General features: G+C 41.3%; 3 protein-coding genes across 5 annotated transcripts in view; all 3 read left to right on the forward strand.

The window, feature by feature from the left end:
- The first annotated feature begins 1,264 nt into the window (after nt 1–1,264).
- On the forward strand, nt 1,265–5,360 carry LOC113161243 (transcription factor Sox-10-like). The gene is made up of 4 exons (XM_026358719.1): nt 1,265–1,372; nt 1,769–2,439; nt 2,801–3,072; nt 3,209–5,360. The coding sequence occupies exons 2-4, from the start codon at nt 1,997–1,999 to the stop codon at nt 3,991–3,993; spliced, it is 1,500 nt and encodes a 499-aa protein (XP_026214504.1). The 5' UTR covers nt 1,265–1,372; nt 1,769–1,996; the 3' UTR covers nt 3,994–5,360.
- A 1,899-nt stretch (nt 5,361–7,259) lies between these two features.
- Nucleotides 7,260–10,399, forward strand: rnaseh2a (ribonuclease H2, subunit A). The gene is made up of 9 exons (XM_026358909.1): nt 7,260–7,310; nt 7,586–7,721; nt 7,857–7,928; nt 8,131–8,257; nt 8,341–8,428; nt 8,853–8,990; nt 9,215–9,302; nt 9,483–9,606; nt 10,007–10,399. Exons 2-9 carry the CDS (start codon nt 7,595–7,597, stop codon nt 10,167–10,169), a joined length of 927 nt encoding a protein of 308 aa, XP_026214694.1. The 5' UTR covers nt 7,260–7,310; nt 7,586–7,594; the 3' UTR covers nt 10,170–10,399.
- Nucleotides 10,400–18,733: 8,334 nt separating this feature from the next.
- mast1a (microtubule associated serine/threonine kinase 1a) overlaps nt 18,734–22,191 on the forward strand; it is a 53,546-nt gene continuing 50,088 nt past the window's right edge. For 2 of the 3 annotated variants that reach the window (XM_033326057.1, XM_026360235.2), the window contains exon 1: nt 19,522–19,765. In XM_033326057.1, the coding sequence (XP_033181948.1) occupies nt 19,727–19,765 (39 nt within the window). In that variant the 5' untranslated portion in view covers nt 19,522–19,726. Of the gene's footprint in view, nt 19,389–19,521; nt 19,766–22,191 lie in introns of those variants that run through there. The other variant, XM_033326056.1, reaches the window with a different exon arrangement.

Here is a 22,191-nt window from a genome sequence, read left to right on the forward strand (position 1 = left end):
GACGCACACATCGCTCTCTGTTATCAATTTTTTCCATGTTTGCAGCACAAAACTGCTTTTTGTTCCCCATTTTTTCATTTACGAGGGTTAATGGATAGAGGCTTGGGCGTTTGATCACATGGCTACAATTCACCTGAGATGGAGACAAAGAGAGCAAAGAGAGAGGAGAGAGAGAGAGGGAGAAAACCGAGAGGCAGCCTCGACATTAGAGGCAACGGACACACAGGGGTTATTGTTGCATTCATTTTGTGGTGCGTGTGTGTGTGTGTGTGTGTGTGTGTGTGTGTGTGTGTGTGTGTGTGTGTGTGTGTGTGTGTGTGTGTGTGTGTGTGCGCGCGCGCATCAGATGCTACTAAAGGCGATTCTCTTCCTTCTTGTCGGGCCGTGGATTAACAGCACTGATCACGATCTGCATGCGCTACAGTACAAATCAGCCATCACAGTCTTACTTTACGCACAAAAGGGAACTCATTAAAACGCCCAGACTTCGTTTAATATTTCAATTTACTTTATAAAAGGAGACCACCATAGTGTTTTGAGAATAGATAAGTAAACTGAGTTGAAATTAATTCAACCCATTGACTGGAACATGTCTACATTAATCTTTTTTTTATATTAAAGGGTATGGGGTGATAGTTTCAACCTAACCTGATCCGCATTGGTTTTTACGCTTGCGTTGCACTAACTCTTGTATAGTCTCACTAAATTATCTTATTATTTTTACTTCCAGCGTTCATCTACTTCACTTGTGTCACTCCAGTGAGGTTTACAACACTCCTTTTTTATCATAATGACTCTAACACAGAAGCCTAGAATTAAATCAGAAACGAATTTCAAAATGCACGATTTTTGTTTTAGTTAATTTTGTTAATTTGATCTTTTTTTTTTATTTATTTTTTTTTTTTTTGATTGAGGAACGTGACCACACGGGGCAATAACTCTCCTCATGATTGTTTATTTGTTTGATATAACATGTCAACACGTCCAACAAAGCTGGCCTTCTCCTGCCTCTAAATGGGCGCACTGTGGAGTCATTTAAGCCACTCCGATGTAAAATCTCACCTCTTCCCTGTTGGAAATGTTGCACTGACGGACAGACGGGCATTACCGGTGTGTTCCTGGCGTCCAATGGGAGAGCAGCGGGATAATTAGCGGGCCAACCGGAGCGCGGCGTGATGCTGGAGGCGGGGCTCCCTGTGTCCTGGAATGCTGCCTCTTTGGGAATGTTTTCCACTTTTCAATCACTTTTTTTCTCCCGGTCCTTCTCACAAGGCGCTCTTTAAGCTCCGGTGTTGCCACACAGAGCAGCCATTCATCGGCTCTACAGTCAGCCACACACACTCCCATGTTGAACCTCTGGACATCTAAACTGGTAAGTTATGTAATTTTTTTTTTTTTTTTTATAAACGTAATTTATATGATAAAAGAGATTGTTTCATATCAGTATTTTGTGTGCCAGCGGTATTCGTTTTAGTTTTATTAAGAGGTTTGGCCTTGATTTGGTTGTGATCATATTAATGACAGAGTGTGATTTTTCTTGATATGGTTCTTTGGTCCCGTTTGCGGATGATCATTTTTTTAAATTATGATTGACCAGAAATTCAGTTTTTACCATGTGGCCAGATAAATATCTCCCTACTGTTCATTTAGAAAAGCCGTATGTTAATAAAGTAAACTGGGAGATTGTTTGATTCACGGTAAAACTACATTTATAAGTAATTTGTGGATTTATTAATTATTATTTCTGGCATTCTGCTTGTGATTTTAGGTGTAGCTACCTTTGCTGAAAAGGATTTACAGTCGACCGTGGAACGGATTTGGACACTTTTACGCAGCACAATGGCTTTCCCTGAGTAGAGTCAGCAATAACTGGGATCATTGTAGACTCCAGACATATTTAATTAAAACGATTTAATTACACTGAATAGTGTGGACTCTCCCTAAAACAATAACATTTTGTATTCGAGGCCTGTCTTGTCATTAAGTAAAAAAAAAAATGTCCGGCGAGGAGCACAGCCTGTCCGAGGCGGAGCTGAGTCCTGGAGGGTCAGACGATGGTCACTCATTGTCACCGACTCAATCCGGTGCGCCCCACGGCCAGGACTCCCCCCTGAGCGGGCCGCCGCAGCAGCTGACCACGCTCTGTGTGGCGGATGGCAGCGGAGATGATGCAGGGAGAGCCAGAGCCAAATCAGAGGAAGAAGACGATCGTTTCCCGATCGGCATCAGGGAGGCGGTGAGTCAGGTGCTGGACGGATATGACTGGACACTTGTGCCCATGCCGGTGCGCATAAACAACGGAAACAAAACTAAACCCCACGTCAAGAGGCCAATGAACGCCTTTATGGTGTGGGCGCAAGCGGCGAGGAGGAAACTGGCCGACCAGTACCCCCACCTGCACAACGCGGAGCTCAGCAAGACCCTCGGCAAACTGTGGAGGTTTGTATGGAGCGGCTGTCCCAGAAAAGAACAGTGTGACCATACAGAGGCACATAGGCTGTGTTTGTGCGTAGGGGCTGTTAGGTTTTAAATTAAATGTAAAGGTTGGCAAATTAATAACAAGAAGACAGAAGGAATACAAAACAAACGCATTGATTTTAGACTGTGCTTCTAACAAATGGTGGATATTACCCCATTAGACGTAATGAAAGCTGATTTATCAGTCTACTAAGTGTTGCCCTATTACGCACGGTATTAATAGACATCCTTCATAACTTTGACACATATTCTAGGGAAATACTTTTACATTAAGTCAGAAGGCCTATGAGACTAAATCACCTCTTTTTTTTTCTCTCCCCAGGTTACTGAACGAGAACGACAAGAGGCCATTCATCGAGGAGGCGGAGAGGCTGAGGAAACAGCACAAGAAGGACTACCCGGAGTACAAGTACCAGCCCCGGAGACGCAAAAACGGTAAACTAATGCCTACCAGTGAGTCCGACAGCCAGGGGGAAGGGGAGGCCAGCCACTCCCAGTCACATTACAAGACTCTGCATCTGGAGCACAACGGTGGGGCTGGGTCTCCCCTGGGTGAACTGCACCACCACCACCATCACCACCACCATTCTGCTGGTAGGCAGTGTATAGGATCTGGACAAAATATTAGAATTAATATTTTTAAATTTCAAGAGATATTTGAATAAAGAGGAAAACTATAAACTTAAGACTAGTTCACTTGACCATATTGTACCTTCTCCTCTCTCTACAGGTCAGGGTCACAGCCCACCTACACCCCCCACCACTCCAAAGACAGAGCTCCAGTCTGGTAAACTGTCAGATGCCAAGCGGGAGGGGGCAGCAGGAGTGGCTGGAGGGTCAGGAGGCTCCAGGGGAGCCCTTGGGGTGGGACCCGAAGGGGCATCGGGTGGTCCAACATCATCGGGCACTAAACCCCACATCGACTTTGGCACCATGGACATTGGAGAGATCAGCCATGAGGTGATGTCCAACATCGAGCCCTTTGACGTAAACGAGTTTGACCAGTACCTTCCACCAAATGGTCACCCACAGAGTGGAACTGGGGCCCCCGCAGCTGCGTCATCAGCCTCGTCTTATGCCTATGCCCTGGCAGCAGCTAGCGGGCACTCGGCCTGGCTCTCCAAACAGCAGCAGCCACAGGCTTCTCCATCGTCCTCCGATCCCTCCAAGGCGCAGATTAAGAGCGAGTCGGCATCGGGGAGCCACTACGCTGAGGCTTCATCCTCTCCAACCTCAGGCACCCATGTCACCTACACCCCACTCAGCCTCCCTCACTATGGCTCCGCTTTCCCCTCTCTGGCCTCCAGGGCTCAGTTTGAGTATGGAGAGCACCAGGCCCCCGGGGCATACTATGCCCACTCCAGCCAGGCCCCGGGGCTGTACTCAGCCTTTTCCTACATGGGCCCTACACAGAGGCCTCTGTACACTACCATAGGAGACCCCTCCAGTGTGGCCCCCTCTCACAGCCCCACACACTGGGAGCAGCCTGTTTACACCACACTCACAAGACCGTGAGGGAGACCAACTGAGCAGAGGGAAATATGGGAAGCGTGTGAGTGGATCTGTGTGTGTGTGTGTGTGTGTGTGTGTGTGCGCGCGCGCATGTGCCATGTAGATGATATATCAGAGGTTTGTACTTTTTTTAGCCAATATAATGCAAGACGCATCCATGGGGCCTTACAAAGTTACAAATAAAACTGCCACAAACTCACACCACGTGAAGTGTGAATTATGGGTCAACAGCCAATCAAAAAAATAAATAAACCTTAACAAACGTGTGCCATCATAAATATGTGAGTTGGGATGTACAGCAAGTGTGAAAACGAGCAGTAGATGAGAGAGACACTGAGTGGACATTTGTTGCATGATGAATGACTCTGATTTGACCCGAAAGTGATGGGTTTACATTGACATTATCAGATTGTATTAACCAAACTAAAGGATGTTTTTGATGTTATTGTGTTATTTTATATGAGTAGTAAGTTTATTGATGTTGTTCATATCCTAGGGTGTAACTCTATTGTGACTGATTTGATATTACACTTTTACATCTGCACCACTGCTTTGGGAAAAAGCGTGTTTTGTTTCAGTAAGATGTTCCCTGGGGTTGCTTATTTTTTGTGGCCAGAAAAAGAACAATTGCAACCTTTTTTTTTTCCGTGTAGATAACTCGATCTGTATTTTCTGACTTTTCTTTACACTGACTTCACTGAACTGAACAATTAAGCAATTAAGGGGAAAATAGGAAAACGAGAGGGAAAGAGAGCTCTTGAAGATGTATTTCGGCTTATTTCGCAGTCTTGGACACTTACCTCAACTCCATTCAGTTTGTGCCAATAGCAAAGGAGGAATATGACCTTGGATACTTGATCATCTGAAAGTATTCACTATGTCAGGAACCTCCATTTAAGTCTGCTTTTGTTGCTTTCTAACTTTTTGCTGATTCACATCTGATTTATCCAGTAACTGAGTTAGAATCTCTAAGTACACGTCTCAACCAAATCTCTTGAGATAATTGGCCAGCTTTGGGTCCTACTTAAGGATTAGAATCACATGTACAACTTTTCTGCACTGCATGTAAGCCAAAACCATGTTTTCATCTTTACAGTTTTTTGCTATGTTGTGTCTGAGTTGCCCCCTGCCTCTTCAGCAATGTGAATAATGGTCATTACCACAGGCTTCACCTTTATCACGTGATGCATACTTTATCAATTTATACTGATCCTCTTACCATGTACTTATTATTTTTATGTAAGTAATAATGCATTGTGCGTCATACTTTTGCTTCTTCCATTTTGTATAATTCTGAATAGTTTTGTAAAGTGTTTGCTATACATTCACTTGAGTATTTTGCTTCCTTACAAGAAAAAGCAATGTTGGAATATTATTGTTGTCATTTATTAAATCAATTTATTTATAATCGTCACTTGTAAGAGTATTTTTTTATGAAGCAGCAGATCACACATGGTGCAATGAAAAAGTCAATTAAAAACACGCTGCTGACGTGTGAACTGTAATAACAACACAATCAGAGCCCCACCACCCTAAGCTGTTTAGTGTGTTTGTGTGTGTGGTGGGCTAAAATTGACTACTAATTCCCCACATTTAATCGGCTGGGGACTGCATGTTACTGAGAAAGACAAAGAGGGCCATTCAGTGAGGGAGCGGGGCAGAGAGAGAGCGAAGGGGTGGGTGCAAAGCACCAGAGGCAAGGCCAATTTCAGCTCAGCAACCAGCATACACTTGGACTTTTGTACATGGCTTTCCTTTTACACTGCCTTCTTCTCTCCACCTGAGGCTCCCTCCCCACCTCCACAAACAGCTGCAGTTAAAACCCATCCAGACGGCATCAAATCAAAATGTCAAGTTCATGGACTAGACACTGTGTTTGAGTCTGACAAGCAACAAAGATGATTTAAGAGTGGTACATCAGTAGAAAAGTAAAAATAAGGCTCAGCTTAGAAATGCCATACCAGAAAAACCTGCCTTGGTTAAACCAATCAGATGATACACCAACTGAGTTACTTACAATTTTGTTTTGAAACACTCACCAGTAAAGCACAATAAAATAAATAAAAAAATGAAGGGCCTTGAGGTGAGCTTGTACAATTCTTATAAAATGATATGTGGTGCATATTTCTGAATATATTTGTTTTTAATCAGACGTTCTTAGCTGATTGTTGCCTAAACGATTAAATCCTGCCATGTTTGTTTTCCTGTATGTCGGGTTTAGAAAGTATCAGGCTGGTTTTATCACTTATTGTCTTTGCAGATGCAAATTGACATTTAAAACAAAACACAGCAATTGAAAATGTGTCACTCAAGATAAGGACTTTATTTTAGAACCACAGATGATAAATTACATCTCAAAGTACTGCATTAAAGAACAGATGACAAACCTAACTTTGTATGTACTTCTTCTAAGTTTCAGCATTATATTTTGTAAAACTGATTTTTTGCTGTTTACTATTTTGTAATAGTTTAGGCAACAATTAGCCATGACCAAGTTTTGTTCTTATTGCAATAGATTGATGTTGAGAGACCTTTATCAGCATTAAAGTGCTAATGTGTAACCAGTTTGAAATAGGGCTATAAGCGAGCCGAGGACATTTTGATGTTACTTAGTGGGCACTTTATTAGATACACCTGATACACCAACCCAAAACAGAAGATCTGCCATGCATTCTACTTTTACAAAGTTATAATTTATCAGTTTTTGTTGAAACTGTGATAATTCTACTATATGTTTTATTGAGATCACAGTGGGTGGTGGAGTCTGGATTGTACTATATTAAGAGTAATTTCTAATGTATTGGACCACTCATTTATTCAAATAGGGTGGATTTCCTACAACTGGAACAAACAGGGATGCCAAAATGATCACACTGACCTAACAATATACTTCAGTCAAACAGAAACTGGCCATTAGTATAAGTTGGAGAAGGGCAGCAAGAGGAGTGAGATTCAGGGAGAGCAGGGTGATGGATGTAGAACATTCAAATAAAATGACACCACTATAACATTATTTAAAATGGGAAAACATAATATAGGAGGGTGGATTTTATGAACATTATGTAACACGTTATTCCCACAAAATGATGCAGACAGAAGGGAACTTATATAAAACTGCAGAGAAATAGTTAAACGTTGTTATCTTTTAACAATAAATTGAGAAACAATAACGAAAATCGTTTGTTTGTTGTTTTGTCGGTCCTCCGCACCAGCTGGTGGCGGTGATTCCGCCATTAAAGAGACGAAGAAGAAGCGGCGAGTGACGTCATTCCAGAGGCGCCAAATCTGCAGCAGAAACCACAACACTGAAGAAAGTAAAGGTACAATTTCAGCTAAAGTTCAGCTTTATTCACGCTTTTCGGGATATGTGCAACCTAAATGTTTTCTGCGAACAACTTAAACCAGTCGCTTAGACAGCAAGTTTGAGGTATTTTAATTAGAAAAGGTTGCTTTCAGTAGTTTGAACAGTATCTATGCTAGCATGTAGTTAGCTAGTTTGAGTTGCTTTACAACATGTTTTACATCTTAATACGAGAGCTACTTACTAACTAAACTACACGTGTTCACATATTTAACGTGCCCCTTGTCTTCCCAGCCTGCAGTCATGGATATCAGTCCCTATGAAACAGACAACTCCGTTAGCTGTCGGCTGACGTCTCAGATCCCTGATGTCTGCAGAAAAGAGGACTGCTGTTTGGGCATTGACGAGGCAGGCAGGGGGCCTGTGCTGGGTATGCTGTTAGTTTCATTTGGGAAAAGGAAATTAAGCTCTACTCAATCTCGTGTGTTTAAAAAAAGAATTTGGTCTTGTAGTTTGCATTCATCATTTTCTTTTTTAATTATACTTTTTCTGTTCTGTGCTCCAGGGCCCATGGTGTATGGAATCTGTTTCTGCCCAGTTTCCAAAAAGGAGGCGCTGAAGGACTTGAAAGTGGCAGGTAATCCTGTTGACCTGCATGGCTGCAAGTGGTGATTTGAAAGGGATCAGGCCATATCTTGCCATGATTTTGCGTTGAAATTTGTTAAAGTTGTTCTGTTGCCATTGTCATTGTCACATGTAGGTGAAAGAAGACTTGCAAATCACTGAATACTGAATTAAATAATGTACCCAATTTAATGTACTGGCCTCTTCTTTATTAGATTCAAAGACCTTAACAGAGGCAGAAAGAGAGAACCTTTTCCAAAAACTGGATGAAGCCAAAAGTTATGTGGGCTGGGCTCTACAGATTCTTTCACCCAACACCATCTCCACCAGCATGTTACAGAGGTACGTGACGCATATAACATCATGCACACAGAGGTTGGGCACTTAAATTCATACATCAATATAATCTTTGTTTTTACTTAAAGGACAAAATACAACCTCAACGCTCTGTCACACGATACAGCAATTGGTCTGGTGCAGTATGCCTTGGACAGTGGAGTACAGCTCAAAGAGGTATACGAGTAATTTACATATGTATAAATCTGCATTATGCTTTATATTTTACTATACTATTTATGCCTTAAATATAGGTCCTATTTTCTGTTGTGCTTTTACAATGTTTTAATCTAATTCAACCTTATACACCTATGTATGTATTTGTTTTCACATGTTTTAAGAAGGGGGATGCGTTCTGTGGGTTCCCTTTAATGTCCATCAAATTCAGATATACGTAGATGTTTGATTCTGTTATTTTTGTGTTGTTTTTCCTCAGTGGAAAGAATTTTGGTTTGTTTGGATAAAATAATCATTTATCGTTTTTAAAGAAGAATCTTAGCATTTGGTGACGTGACTTCCATTTACCTTTTTTGTCCCATCCTCCTTTACTCTTCTCCATCTGCTTTGTCTTGGTCTTCCTTCTTCCATCTGTCTTCTACAGGTTTATGTGGACACAGTTGGCCCAGCAGAGAAGTATGAGGAGAAACTCTCCCAGCTGTTCCCTGGTATCGATGTGACAGTGAGGTCAAAGGCTGACTCCCTCTTTCCTATTGTCAGTGCAGCTAGTATTTGTGCAAAGGTTAGTGAGGACCACCAGGATGCTATGTCAGTATTTTTCTTCTAGGCCCCCATGTTGTCTCCCTTTTTTCTTATTGTAAATGTGCACTGTTACGAAGGCCTCCAGTGGCCGTAATTTAGCATTAGAGACTAAAAATTGTTGCTTTTGAAAACCTCACACGCCCACATTCTAAAATTGTTTAGATTTTGTCAATAGTTTCCTTTATGTTGTGTGATTATTTTCAGGTGGCTAGGGATCATGTTGTAAAAAGCTGGAAATTTGCTGAGAACTTGGGAGAAGTGGATACAGATTACGGCTCAGGATACCCAAACGGTAACACAGACATTGCTCCCAAATCATGTTCGAGATACATGTTAAAATTACTGCATATGCATATTATTGCTCTTTCACTGGTTATAAATCATAAATATTATTTTTAAAAACACATTTGCATGTGAAAACAACATTTAAGATAAACCGACAGAGGAACTGAATCTATCTCTTTGTTTTCAGACCCCAAGACTAAAGCTTGGCTGCTGAAGTACCTGGACCCAATGTTTGGTTACCCCCAGTTTGTCCGCTTTAGCTGGAGCACCGCCCAAACACTGATGGACAGCAAGGCGGTCACCGTCCACTGGTAAAGACTGTCAACTCGCATTGATTAAGTTAAATCCAGCTTTAGAACTTAATTTGCAGTATCTGTGCTGCTGGTGATACTGCTTTGAGATAATTACCCTCTCTGTTTTTTATTGACCAGTGTTTGACAGATATTTTCAAAAAGCAATACAATTTCTTTCAGTCCACCTACTCTATGAAAAGGGTCCATAGAGGTCAAAGGAATCCACAGTAATGCCTTTGAAATGTTCTGTTTTTTGTGTTTGTGTCTGTAGACAAGTATACTTGCATGTGTTGGTGAAAGCTGCAGCCGCTTTGATTTCCAGGTCACACTTAATGTCTGTGCAAATCGTTTGACCTCGGGACATGAGACCCAACCACAGTGTAAAAAATCAGCCTTGCTTTGTTAAATATGTCCCCAGGGATGACGAGGAGGAGGACGGGGAGAAGGCAGCACAGCGGCAGAACAACAGGTCCATGTTGTCCTACTTCGGTGCTTCAGGTGGAGATAACGGCCAAAACCCAACACAACAGACTCACCGGTTCTTCACTGAGCGGAGGCTGCGGAGCCTCAACACACTCTGAAGACGTCAACCAACACACAAGCACAACGTGTATATATATATATAAAAGCTCTGTGCTCTGTTTTCGTTTGCATCCTAACAGTTTGGGGCACAAATGTGGACTTTTATTAAACATGGCAGACGTGATGTTAATCTCATCAGCACAAAATTTTATCTGAATAATTTTTTTCCTGTTTGTACTTATTTTTTGTACATAAAATATTTTAAAAAGCTTATGTGACTTTGTAAAATCGCTTTTTGTACCAGCTAAAGGCATTTACAGTAAAAGTGATGCAAACATTAATGACAATACCACCCCCTAGTGGCAAGATGACAAAAGGCATCGTCTGTATTTCTCCTTAAGGGTTCTTGCTGCAAATCGACCAATTCTAATCATTGAAAGATTTTTCTGTCTCAGAGAGAAACACATTTATCATCCACAATTTCTAAAAGGAAAAAAAATCTTCTAGGTAGTTTCAATACCAATACCAAAATAGTACTTTTGAAAGAGGCCATAAAAGACTACTGCTTAATGTAAATACAGTGCTAAATTACAATTTATTTAAATCAAAAGGTAAATGGCTCCAAGTAAGAACTGAATACATCCTTTTTGGTAAGTCACAGCTTGCATTAGTTTTAGTTTCATTTAATTTGGTTCTAAATAAAAACTGATATTCAAAGTCCAGAACTTTAGTAAAACTAAAGCTGTTTATTTAAACAAAGGTTTGTTTTTGTTCTAATACAAATGTCTTTATGGTCATTATAAAACATTTTTCTACTGTCTGTATTTTTACATCATGTGTTGAGACTGCTGGCTACAAGCGTGAGGTAAAAAGTAGCTTGAGGTTTGACGGTATTACTGCATATGGTTTTCAAATATCTTGCTTCTCTGAAATCACAGCTGTCTGTGCTCTTTTGTTGTTTTCTTTCACATCCAGGAGAGCTTCATCCTCTTCTGTCAGTAAAGGTTTTTTTTTTTTTTTTACTGCAGGAGCACACAGAAAACTCCAACCATGCCATAAGACACATCACATTTTGCTACAGGAACACAAAAGGCAGCTGTCTATGAATAAGTATCCATCATGTCATCATAAAAATAAATTCTTGATTGGATTGCTCAGCTTAAGAAGTGTTAACTAAGAAAAAGTCCATCCATCTGCCCGTTGTTGCTAGATGTCGTTGGGTTTGTTTCTCGACTCTTGGATCTTCTTCCCACAGTTCATAGCTAAAGAAGAGACTGCAAATGAAGAGAGGATCACGATCGAACTCCCCACAAAATGAGACGAGGCTCCTCTGGGGGCTGCTCGCAGCACTTTCCTGGGGAAAGTGTCCCTATCGAAGGCTGCAGAGGCAGCCACCGTCTGGGCCACAGACTCCATGGTTGTGGATGTCAGAAAGCTGAAGCTCAAGTCCACAAGAACTCTTGGAAGTTTAGGTCCTTAGTAGAACTGCTGCAGCCTTAGCACCTAGTATCTGGATCTCTCCGTCCTCACCAGCACACTGAGGGTTTGATCTATTGTGTCCTGTCCGAGTCCTCCTCTTCTGATCCCTGCTTTTAACTCCATTTATAACCTCCTATAACCATTTAGAACCTGTCCTACTGCGTCAATGGGATTAAAATAGTTAATCCGTGTCTGTAGGCGACTACAGTGGTGATCTATTTCAGCTTAAAACTGTCTCCTGTGATTCTATCAGGTCACCCTGCTCCATAGGGAATGAATGCATATATTTACATCATGAATTCATCACAAATTTAGTTTTATGCATTAGCATGCTAAGATTAGCTGGTTACTTACTTCTGAGGAAAGGGAATGTCTTTAGTTTTGTGTTATTTAGTCATCAAGTAAATATACTTTTTGATATCTTCATCTTCAATCTTCAAAGAAAATAATTAATTGCAGAGGGACACGGCTTTGTCTTGTTACAGCTGCTCTGTGCTCACAAAACGTAAAGGAAGGATTCAATTAATTAGGTTTACAAAAGACACCAGTGGCATAAAGTAGAGTGAATTAAAATATTTTGAGAGTGGTAACATTGGAAGAACACATGATTGTCAAGTATCAGTCTTTGGTCCCCCTCCTGGATCGGTAGATTATCCTGAGGAGGACTTGCTGTGTGTCCAAATATATCTTGGCAATCCACACATAAAGCACAAATGTCACCCTCAAGCTCCCCAAAGTTATTAGGATTCATTATCTGTGGGTCAGAAAAAGATGAGATATCAAACAAAACAAAGCAAGTGGCTTTGTCACGAGGAAGACACAGACAGTGAGGACACAGGTGCACACCAGGACAAAGCAGAACCTAACATTTGGCAGCTAGACTGTTTTTCCATTGACTAGTGTAACTGATAGCAGAATAGCTGCCAGAAGGAGGACTAGACTCTAATCTAAGATTTTTCTGAGCACATAGATGAGATGAGAGAGTAGAGCTTTAGAGATTGGGGCTGATTGACGAGGAAGAAGAGTACATCCCATTAAGACACAGTACGGGACAATTATACAATTAAACTCAACCTAAAAAAATGTAACTGTGTGTGAATCAGCTGCAGTCCAGAGTTCGTCTTTAAACACTGTCATGTGTTGTTGTAAAATGCTCACACAGCAGCACATCAAAGCCAGACTGAAGTTTACCTGTGTACATTTGAAACCTGGAGATGTGTTGTGGAAGTCTGTCCTTCGGTCTGATGAGAAGATAATGTACAGAACCCGTTCCAGTTAGCTACTTAGTACAGCCTTAGCTCTGTATTTCTATTGATGTATGTATTAACATACTAATGCATCTAAAAAGGTTATTGTCGTGACATCAACCCCAACAATACAGACAAGCTGACTGCCGCTGTCAAAGCAACCTGTCTTCATCAGTTAAGAAACCCTCTTTTAATTGATCTTAGGAAATATTCTTATATATTGGGACATTTTGTGATGTGGCTTTTTGATTATTATGAGGAATAAGCAGTAATAATCAAAATTGAAACAGTTAACAGTTAAATATTTCACTCTGTAACTAATGAATTCAAAATATGTTTCACTTTTCAAATTAAATTATGACAAATTAAATTCTAAACATCTAATACCTAATAGATATTCTAACCTTTTGAAGTATAGTGTTAAAAAAAGTTACTTGTTTAGTCAACTACATCACACAATTAAAATATCTTCAGAGTCTCATAATTATTCTCCTCATTATGCTTTTTCACACTGTCATACCTTATAAAGCATTACAATTAGGAAAGTAGACAAAGACAGAAGATAATGTTGATGTGTCCATTGATAGGAACTTTATTTTAATAACTGATTGCTGTTTAAACTGTTTAGAGCTAAATATAAGTAATGTATTTTATAGCGTTTAAATTGAATCAGTGTGCTACATGAGGGTCTTTTTAAATGAAAGTCGGTTTCATTTGCACTTATCAAAAATGTAAACTTGTACATATATGTTGACGTTATTGTTTTCTGCACCATGAACAGGTCCCACGTCACTTATGGTCAGCAGTTCTCTAATCCCTGAGACTGTTACACATAGTCCTAGTTTCTTTTCGTGGCGTCACTTTAATTGTGTTAATTGGCTTGAACTGCCTGGCTCCTTTCCACTACTGACACAGAATTTTATATGAATGAACGATTGGCGCCAAAACTACAGCGATTGTATGAGACTGAATCAGAGAAAATAACAGGGGACATATCTCATATCAGTATTATAGGTCTGATACTTGTCAATTTCTTTCTGTTTCTGCAGTGAATTAGCAAAAAGTTTGTTTGTTAACAGTTAGGGAAAATTAAAAACTAAAATGAATTATGCTGCATTCAGTACAATAAAAAGGCAATCTGCACATATTATTTCAGATGGTATAATGTATTTTATAAAGGCCATAATAGTGAAAATGACCCTTGAGGATTTCTCCATTAAACTACAACAACTTGGCATTTAATGTTGACTCAGTTGAAGATTTGCTAACATTGAATTATCCTGGGTAAAGATTGAAAGATCATACAGCAGTTTGCTCATAAGTCATCACTTTTGTCATTACTATTCACGCAGTCGTCATCAGATCTAGACCATCTGGTCCAAATGGAGCAGTCTGATCTAAGGCTGTGTCTTATGTGTGGATCAGCAGTGTGAACCCCGGCCATGCTATCCCCGGTCTCCACAGACTCTGTTGTTCCTGGCTTTCAGATTAAATTATCTTCATGCATTCCCCTCAGGAGGCCTGACATTTCTCTGGCTCATCCAATCAGCGGTGGATCCTTTCAGTTGGAGTAGCAGATCCTTCCACACGGTGTCCCCATTGCACCAAAGTGAAAACCGTTTATTAGTTTTAGGAGTGATAACAACATTTCAAAACAAATAAGTGGAAAACTTTAAAGTTCTAGTGGAACAAGCTAAAATCACGTAACAAACAAACATATTATTTACTCATCACATTATTTGTAATGTAATATTCTGGAAAGGTTGTATTAGTACTCCATATGATAAGAGTATTTCTTTCAGTGCTGACAATCAGCAAGCACACAGTGGAGTCAAATATGTAATCTAAGTAGATAACCCAACAGTAAATGAGTAACCTATAGCAGAATCTATACTAATTATGCTCCAACGAAGTTATTTGTCAGCAGAAATATCTTCATGTCTTCACAAAGACAACAAGACCACAAATGCATTTCATCGATCAGGCTACATTCACATTATCTCTCCCTCTCGAACTCTTTCCCATCTTCTTTCCATTTATGTTTATGTATGTATGATGAGGCACCCCCGAGACAGCTGATTGTACGGTGTTTTATTTAGAGAACCTCCTCTCCTCAGTCTAGGCTTTTAGCCCAGCTGTAGTCTGTGACCCACTTCTTCTAGACAGACAGTGCTAGAAATGAGGAGAAGGTGGGAGCTGAGAGGAAGACGAAGCAGGTGAACTGTAGGCGTTTGAAAGGAACCGTGGGGTAAAGGTGCTAGATTTGCAGGACGAGTGGGTTTAACAGAACGGATAAACAGAACAGATGTAACCACATTTGACCAAACAATTGTTGTGTGAGGTAAAAATTCACTACAGCATGCTTATGATATAAGCATGTTTTTTCTTTTATGCATGAATGTATAGACCAAACAAGTAAATGAGAAAACAGAGTGACAGGTGAATTAAAAGTTAAATCAGTAAGTCTGACATCGTCCCTACTCGTCAAAGTATGTGTCTGCGAAGCTGACTTCTTCTGTTAACCTGCACACACACAGACAGCAGGTTTGAATGCAGGAGGACTGCACTTGCAGCCCATGAAGAGATGTGAGCTGACGTGGCTCTTGTGAGACAGGCTTACGGGGGCAGGAAATGGGATCGCACAAGCGGCAGGCATATTCCAAATCCCAGCCCTGCCAAGCCTTTGACGGCAGAGAGCTGACCCCATGTGACCTCCCTCAGGGCATCCATTGAAAAAGAGTGACATCATGTTGAGAGCTCTTGCACAGCGCGATAGGAAAAAGTGTTTGTCTGCTAGAACTGTACCTTTGGGTGAGCTCTGCACCGCTGCCTCCTTCCCTCCTCAAATCTCACAGTACGCAGTGAACAAAAAAAAAAAAAGATGTAAAATTCATGTGCCTTCATTAATTTTTTAATATTAATAAGAAGCGCAGCACAGGCTAAATGTGCTAGAGAAGTCAGACAAACTGGTAACTGGGTCACTCCCCTAAAACATCATTATTCACCTGCTGGCTCCAGCACACGTTTATGCTCCTAACACATTTTTTCTAAGACGTGGTTTGAATATCAGTAACAATAGTCCAGACAGAATGTGGATTCATGTTTGTGCAATGTTGACAAAGTTTGTGAACCACTGTTAGACACTTGAGAAGCTTTAAAAGATGGATTCATGTAACAGATACCCAAAACAGAAGAAATGACGTTCATTAGCCTGAGTTCATCTTCTAAGACGACATTAGATTGCTCAAATTCAATTTTTCATTTTTCTCAGCGCTTTAAGGACATCTCATCCTTAAAGCGTGAAAGTTACAGAACACCTACTGAGTTGCTAGATTGTTTTCTCAACTAAAAAAAGGGAGCATCTTCCTACATTAACTTCATGGCAGATGTGTTGAAACCATCCAGACCTAAAAATACTTGGGTACAACATTTGATAACAAACTGAGATTTAATTAAAATAAAGTCGCCAGATGTGAACAAGGCTCGACAATAACATAGGTGTTGTTAACCTCAGTCCTAAAAATACAGTGACTCCTTGCACAAACCTAAACAAGGCATGTATATCTAGTTATTAATCATCTCTCTTTTTTAATCTGAACGCCATCTGGAATTTACTTTTTTGCTCGACTTGATGTTGAAAAATACAGGAGGTTTGCGAACAGCCGAGGATGTGTAAAGGATTTTTGTAAATAAAAGTCTAATATTTGCTTTTATTGACCATCTGTAGCTGAAATGATTAGTCATTGAAAATAAATTAGCAGCTATGAGCACTTCCATCATTTTTCCAGAATACAGGCCAAGAATCTACCAGTTAGTAGCTTTAAAAAGTGAGAACGTGCTGCTCCTTCTCTGTGATATATTAACACTGTGTAATATTTTTTGGTTAATAGCATTATTCTGACAATACAAGCAGTTTGAAGGTGTCACTTTGGACTCTAAGGAATTAGGGAGGTAATTTCTTCACTTTTTTTTTGCAGACAAATCAAATCACTCAATAATTCATTATTGTTTGTTATAATAACATGAATCACTGGCCCTACAACCATCAAGGTCCCCATTTTAGTTAAAATCGTACGACTCTGTCACTCATATTAGATCGGGGAGTCGTCTTTATGTGCAGTAGAGAGTTGAGAGTCTTAAGGCAGCAGTGGTGGTGCTAAGTTTGAACTCAGACTGATCTGTCAGCAGTAAATCCCAAAGTGAGAGGGACTAGCAGTCTGCTCAGAGAGACAGGGAACATTAAGGCCACGATGCTAAAAGCCACTAAGTCTCCCTGTTGTCTCCATCCATCTTGGCCTCTTGTGTGTTTTTTTATACAACCAGCTACCTTTGACCAACATTAGCTTTTTTTCTTATTTTTTTTCTTGTGAGGATGTTTTCAGAGGACAAACACCGCATTGTGTGATCACGCTGACGGACTTTGGCCCTAAATGTTTTAGTACAGACGTTGCTTAGTGGTGGTTTTCCTGTAGTATTGATCATGGTGTTCGTTCCCTTTATTGTCGTGATCCACATGACAGGAGACAGGATGGTTTCCTTGCATAATAAACCTGCTCAAGACTCGTGGTTTGTTATTCTCAACCTTCCTCAGTACAATCACCCAGGTAGGAGTGTGTGTGCCAGCATTCATTCATTAACATTTGGATCAGGGGCGCGAGTAACTGAAGGGCGAAGAGCTGTGAAATGTTATGTGGCAGTGAATCCCATGTATGACAGGTGTGGATGTTGAATAATGCATAATCCTTGATGCCATTTTTCACTGGAACAGCCATGTGAGCATGACGGCAAGCTGTGTTGGTGAAACAATCCATTACACGAGCCAAACAAAACAGCGTAAACACTTCCTGAATAAGCTCTTTAACTTCACGATGAAAACACGATGAAAACATCATTCAGATGAAGGGAAGCCTTTTAGGTCTGATGCCAAGTTTGCAGCATTTGTTGTCATCTCTGCCTTGATTCATTTCACCTTGTAGGTGTAGTAGATCACATGGCTCAAATCCTTCATTATATCCTGCAAGTCATTTTATATAATGGCATCAGCTGACCTTGTTTGGATAGAAATGAATTTATTCATAAGTATTTTAATGATTAAATCCTTTTACTTTTTTCAAACTAGTGCCCATCTCTTTGTTTTAATCATATATTAGAGTTTCATATGAAAGTCACAAATATCAAAAATGTTAATAGAAAGATTTAAGAAATCAGACACTGAACAATCTGATGGACTTTGTAGACTTCAGTTGATCAATAAATATCAATACAATGATATTGAACCAAAGAGCCAGGAGTGTATTTTGCTAATCTGTAGGATTAACAAGACACAGCACAGCACAGAGGCACCGAGAATCTTTGAGCAAAATACTAATGTTCAGAGTCAAAATGGGACAAAACATATCAAAAAAATCCCCTGTGGCTGACATTTGTGTAGCATGTTGGTATGATAAGGACCAGTGTTAAAGAAGTCAGGAGATCAGCAGGTCCTGTTGATGGGAACATGAATGTGTGGAGAGTCCATGCAGTTATTAGTTGGAACCACAAATGTTACAAGACCACCAGCGTCAGCAGGAGTCCTGCTGATGTCAGTAGAGTGTTTGGACCTCTCCAGATGGTAGATGCTGAGGTTTCTGGACCAAAATGAGCCAAGCAAGTGAGTTTTCCCACTCCACTCCTATCTGAGCCACCTCTGTCCCATTGCAGCAGGTCGTCCCTTTATTCCTGCCTCCGTGCGCCAGCTCCAGGAGACGGTCCTCTCCCAAGCCTCCAGTCGCTCAGGGGTTAAACGTCATTCGGTAGTAGGAAGTGGGTGGTTGGGGCTGAGGATGGAGCAAAAGCCTGTGTAGTAACCACAGATTGCATTTCGCGAGAACAGCGATGTTACACCAGAGAAGAAGAGAGTGAGCCCATCGCAGGAGAAAAGGAGAAATGCGTTTACTGGAGGACGAAAAGGCGAAGTGATCAGCCTCCTTTCACCGCCGGTGTGTGTGTGTGTGTGTGTGTGTGTGTGTGTGTGTGTGTGTGTGTGTGTGTGTTTTCCACCAGAGGGACGTGTCGACGCGCTGCACGTTCCCATTGATCTGTCCTTTTTAATGCACACAGACACCGACAGCGTGTGGACGTGTCATCTGATGGAGGTGTGCAGCTGATGCCCGTGTCTGTGCGCGCACCGGCGCCTCGTCAGCACACAGACCTCGGTGCAGATGGTTCGGCCGCCTGTGGACTCTAACATGTAGCCCAGGGTATGGTTTCAAACCACTGGAGGATCGCTGTGGTGAACGACTCATAAGTGATGTGCTCGGGTTTCGTTGGTTCGGGGATGCTACTGGTGCAAAGAGCCACTCACTGTTCTAGAAAGTAGTTTTATTTGGTTCGGTTTTGATTTGCACGGGATGAAGATGTCTGCAAACTTGTCCGGACTGTCTAATCTCGGCTGTGATGAGCTTCGTTGTGACAGTGTGAGTCGTCCAGGGGGCTTCTTCTTTACCTCCCAGCTGGACTTCAGCCCGTGATCCCACCGTGCAGCCCCTCGCTCATTCAGCACTTCCCATCACGGTCAGTAGCGTCTGTCCCTCTCTGACAGCATGGGATGTCTGCTGGGCTGCTACTTTTTAAACTTTGATCTCTTCTAATAGTGTCGTTTTTTGGGTTTTTTTTTTTTTTTTTTCTTGCACGTTTATACAAAAAGCTTCTCTCGGCCACAATATGACTGATATTTCGTGCTAAATGAGCGGATCCTGCCTCGTCTCGGCCCATAGGTGGTGTTTGAGTTCCCGGAGCTCCGCCGAGCTTTCCGTCTTAACCACGCGAGACTTGGGCTTCTTCTCGCCCCGTTACCTGGAGACCGCAGGAGCCACGAGACGTTTGGACAGGTGTGAAGGCAGACACGCGCCATGGATGATTCAGGGATCATCCGCAGACGGAGACTACAGGTGAGAAGATGTGATCTGATCCGATGTGTGTCCAGGAAAGCTTGCACACCGAGTCCACCCGCATCTGTAAGAGCTGGCTCACATCCTGAGGTGGTTGTTTATCTGAGCACAGGTGTAATGAATGTAAGAAAATACAGCTGGTGATGTCGTTTATAGAGAAATCTTAATCACCTGTATAAAATACATGCACAACACATGCTCCTTATTTAATACCTTACAAATCATTGTACTTTGTCACATTGACTCCCAAAAATCCCGAGCATCGCCCACAATGGTCTGATAAATGCTATTAAGATGTCTGATGTCACCATAGTTGACCTAAAGAGAATCTTTAAACTGGCAGTAGTAAGAAGTTCAGGGGGTGACTCGTTAACAATAACATGTGTATAAGTCTTTAATAGCCACTCTTGTTGAAATTGGCTCGGTGTATCTATTGCATTTGCATGATTTGGCCTCTTAACCCATATTTTGCTCGTTATGGCCGACACATTGAAAGACAGTGGTAAAAACTTTCCTCTGTGTGGTGGAAATAAATCCAGTGAGGCAGGCAAAGCTCACTGTACACAACAAACATCTGCTGGTCCTCCTCTGCCTTCTCATGTATTCATTTACAGTAAATCCACTTTACTGCCCATTGTGCCAAGAGATTTCTTCTCCATACAATGTTGTTGCTCATCATTTATTAAATATCGAAAAGTGAAATGAGATATTTTAAGTAGCGAAGTTGTTGTTTAGTTGGTAAAACAGCATCAACACTGTTCAGCTCCTGCAGGTGCTGTGTCCCTGTTACTGCACAGACAGGTGGATTAAAGCACTACATAGGCAATGTACTATTACAAGAATTGGCGTGTCCATCCTTTCACTGTACTGCAGCTCCTCTGTTCTTGCACTTATACCCCATGAAACTGAAACAACAGCTTTTTCTAGAGCACTTAACTTTAAAGTTCGCCTCCTTGGCTTAGGTGTGTGCTTGCTTTGTACCTCACTTGTAAGTCACTTTGGATAAAAGCGTCTAATAACTAAATGTGAATGCAAAATGTAAACGTTTGTGTATTTGTTTGTGCATAACACTCGTTCCTATATGTACATATGAAATCAATTCCCACTATCCATTTCCACTGAAGAGGTCGATATCCATATCTCAGACGGAGGAGGTCTAAATGCTGAGGATGTGGCGCAGTAGTCAGGCCCATTAGCAGGACTAATGGTGGCCTAAGATCCCTAGTTGCCCTCAGGGAGGAAGACCATCCAGCTTGAGGCCAGCAGGGGAGGGGGGCACCGCAGAGGCGGGCAGCAGCTGTGGGCCACAGCAGACCCCATTTAAGTGGCTATTACAATATCTGGATCCCTTTACTGCCTGGATACTTTCACACTAGAGGGACTGGGGGGAAGGGAAAGTAGTACGGGACTTGTGTTTCATAGATGAAATCTTTACTGTTCATCTGTGAGCTTTTAGTAGCTTTAGCTGAGTGTGATTCCAGTTTTTAAATGATTGATATAGATATACTTTTTTCACTGAAGACACAGCAGGTGTAGAAAATAAAACGAACCACGATTCAATTCAATTTCGCTGCCCACTTTCAGGGTTTTCTTATTTAATGGCTTCATACTGTACCTCTAAAGCTTTTAAATCAGTCACAGCATGTTCAACTTTCCAAGAAACACAGGATAAATAAAAATTAGATGAACTAGAATCATGTTTTACATCATCATCTCTGTCATCAATTGGTCAGTGTAATTTGGCTCTAACTGTATTTTTTCCACTGTGGGAGAGTGTGTGTCATTGATGTGAATCGTTCTCATCTCGACTGAAGTCGACCGCGCTGTTCTGAGCAGTTGTGGGTGTGTGGAGCTTACTTACACTTAACCCATATGCTCACACACTCACGCGCACAAACAAACACAAGTCATAGCGTGTGTGTCTCATCCTTCTCCGTTGTAGGAGTGTGGAGTCACTCCACCCGCACACACACAAGCTTAATTTGTCCAATATTTTGTTCCGGGCAGGGTGCCCATTTCCAATATGCTAAGCACTGGGAATAAGAGTATGATCACTGCAGAAGATCCAGCACTCTTGGCCAAGTCCTGTCACTCAGTGCCGCGGCCGCTGCTTTGTTCTGCCTCATCTCGTCCTTCTGATGTCAGCGTTGTTCAGAAAAGCTAGGTTCTGTACTTAAGAGAGCAAAGTGTACATCAAAGCAGCAGATCTGGGCCAGAGTCTATTTGGGAATAGCTTCAAATATTCAGAAACTACTTTAGTTGGACTTGAATTATGCTGGACGCCTATAAAGCATGAAAGCTTGAGCCCCGCTTAATCCCCCAAACGCACCAAAATAAGACCAATGATAAGGAAAAAAAAATAGCTGTGAATAAAGGTTTAAGCTTGATGCAGTGTCTCAAGGAAGAAATGAAGCTTAGAGGTGTTA

The sequence above is a fragment of the Anabas testudineus genome, chromosome 1 (assembly GCF_900324465.2).
Source record: "Anabas testudineus chromosome 1, fAnaTes1.2, whole genome shotgun sequence".
NCBI classification, from domain to species: Eukaryota; Metazoa; Chordata; class Actinopteri; order Anabantiformes; family Anabantidae; genus Anabas; species Anabas testudineus.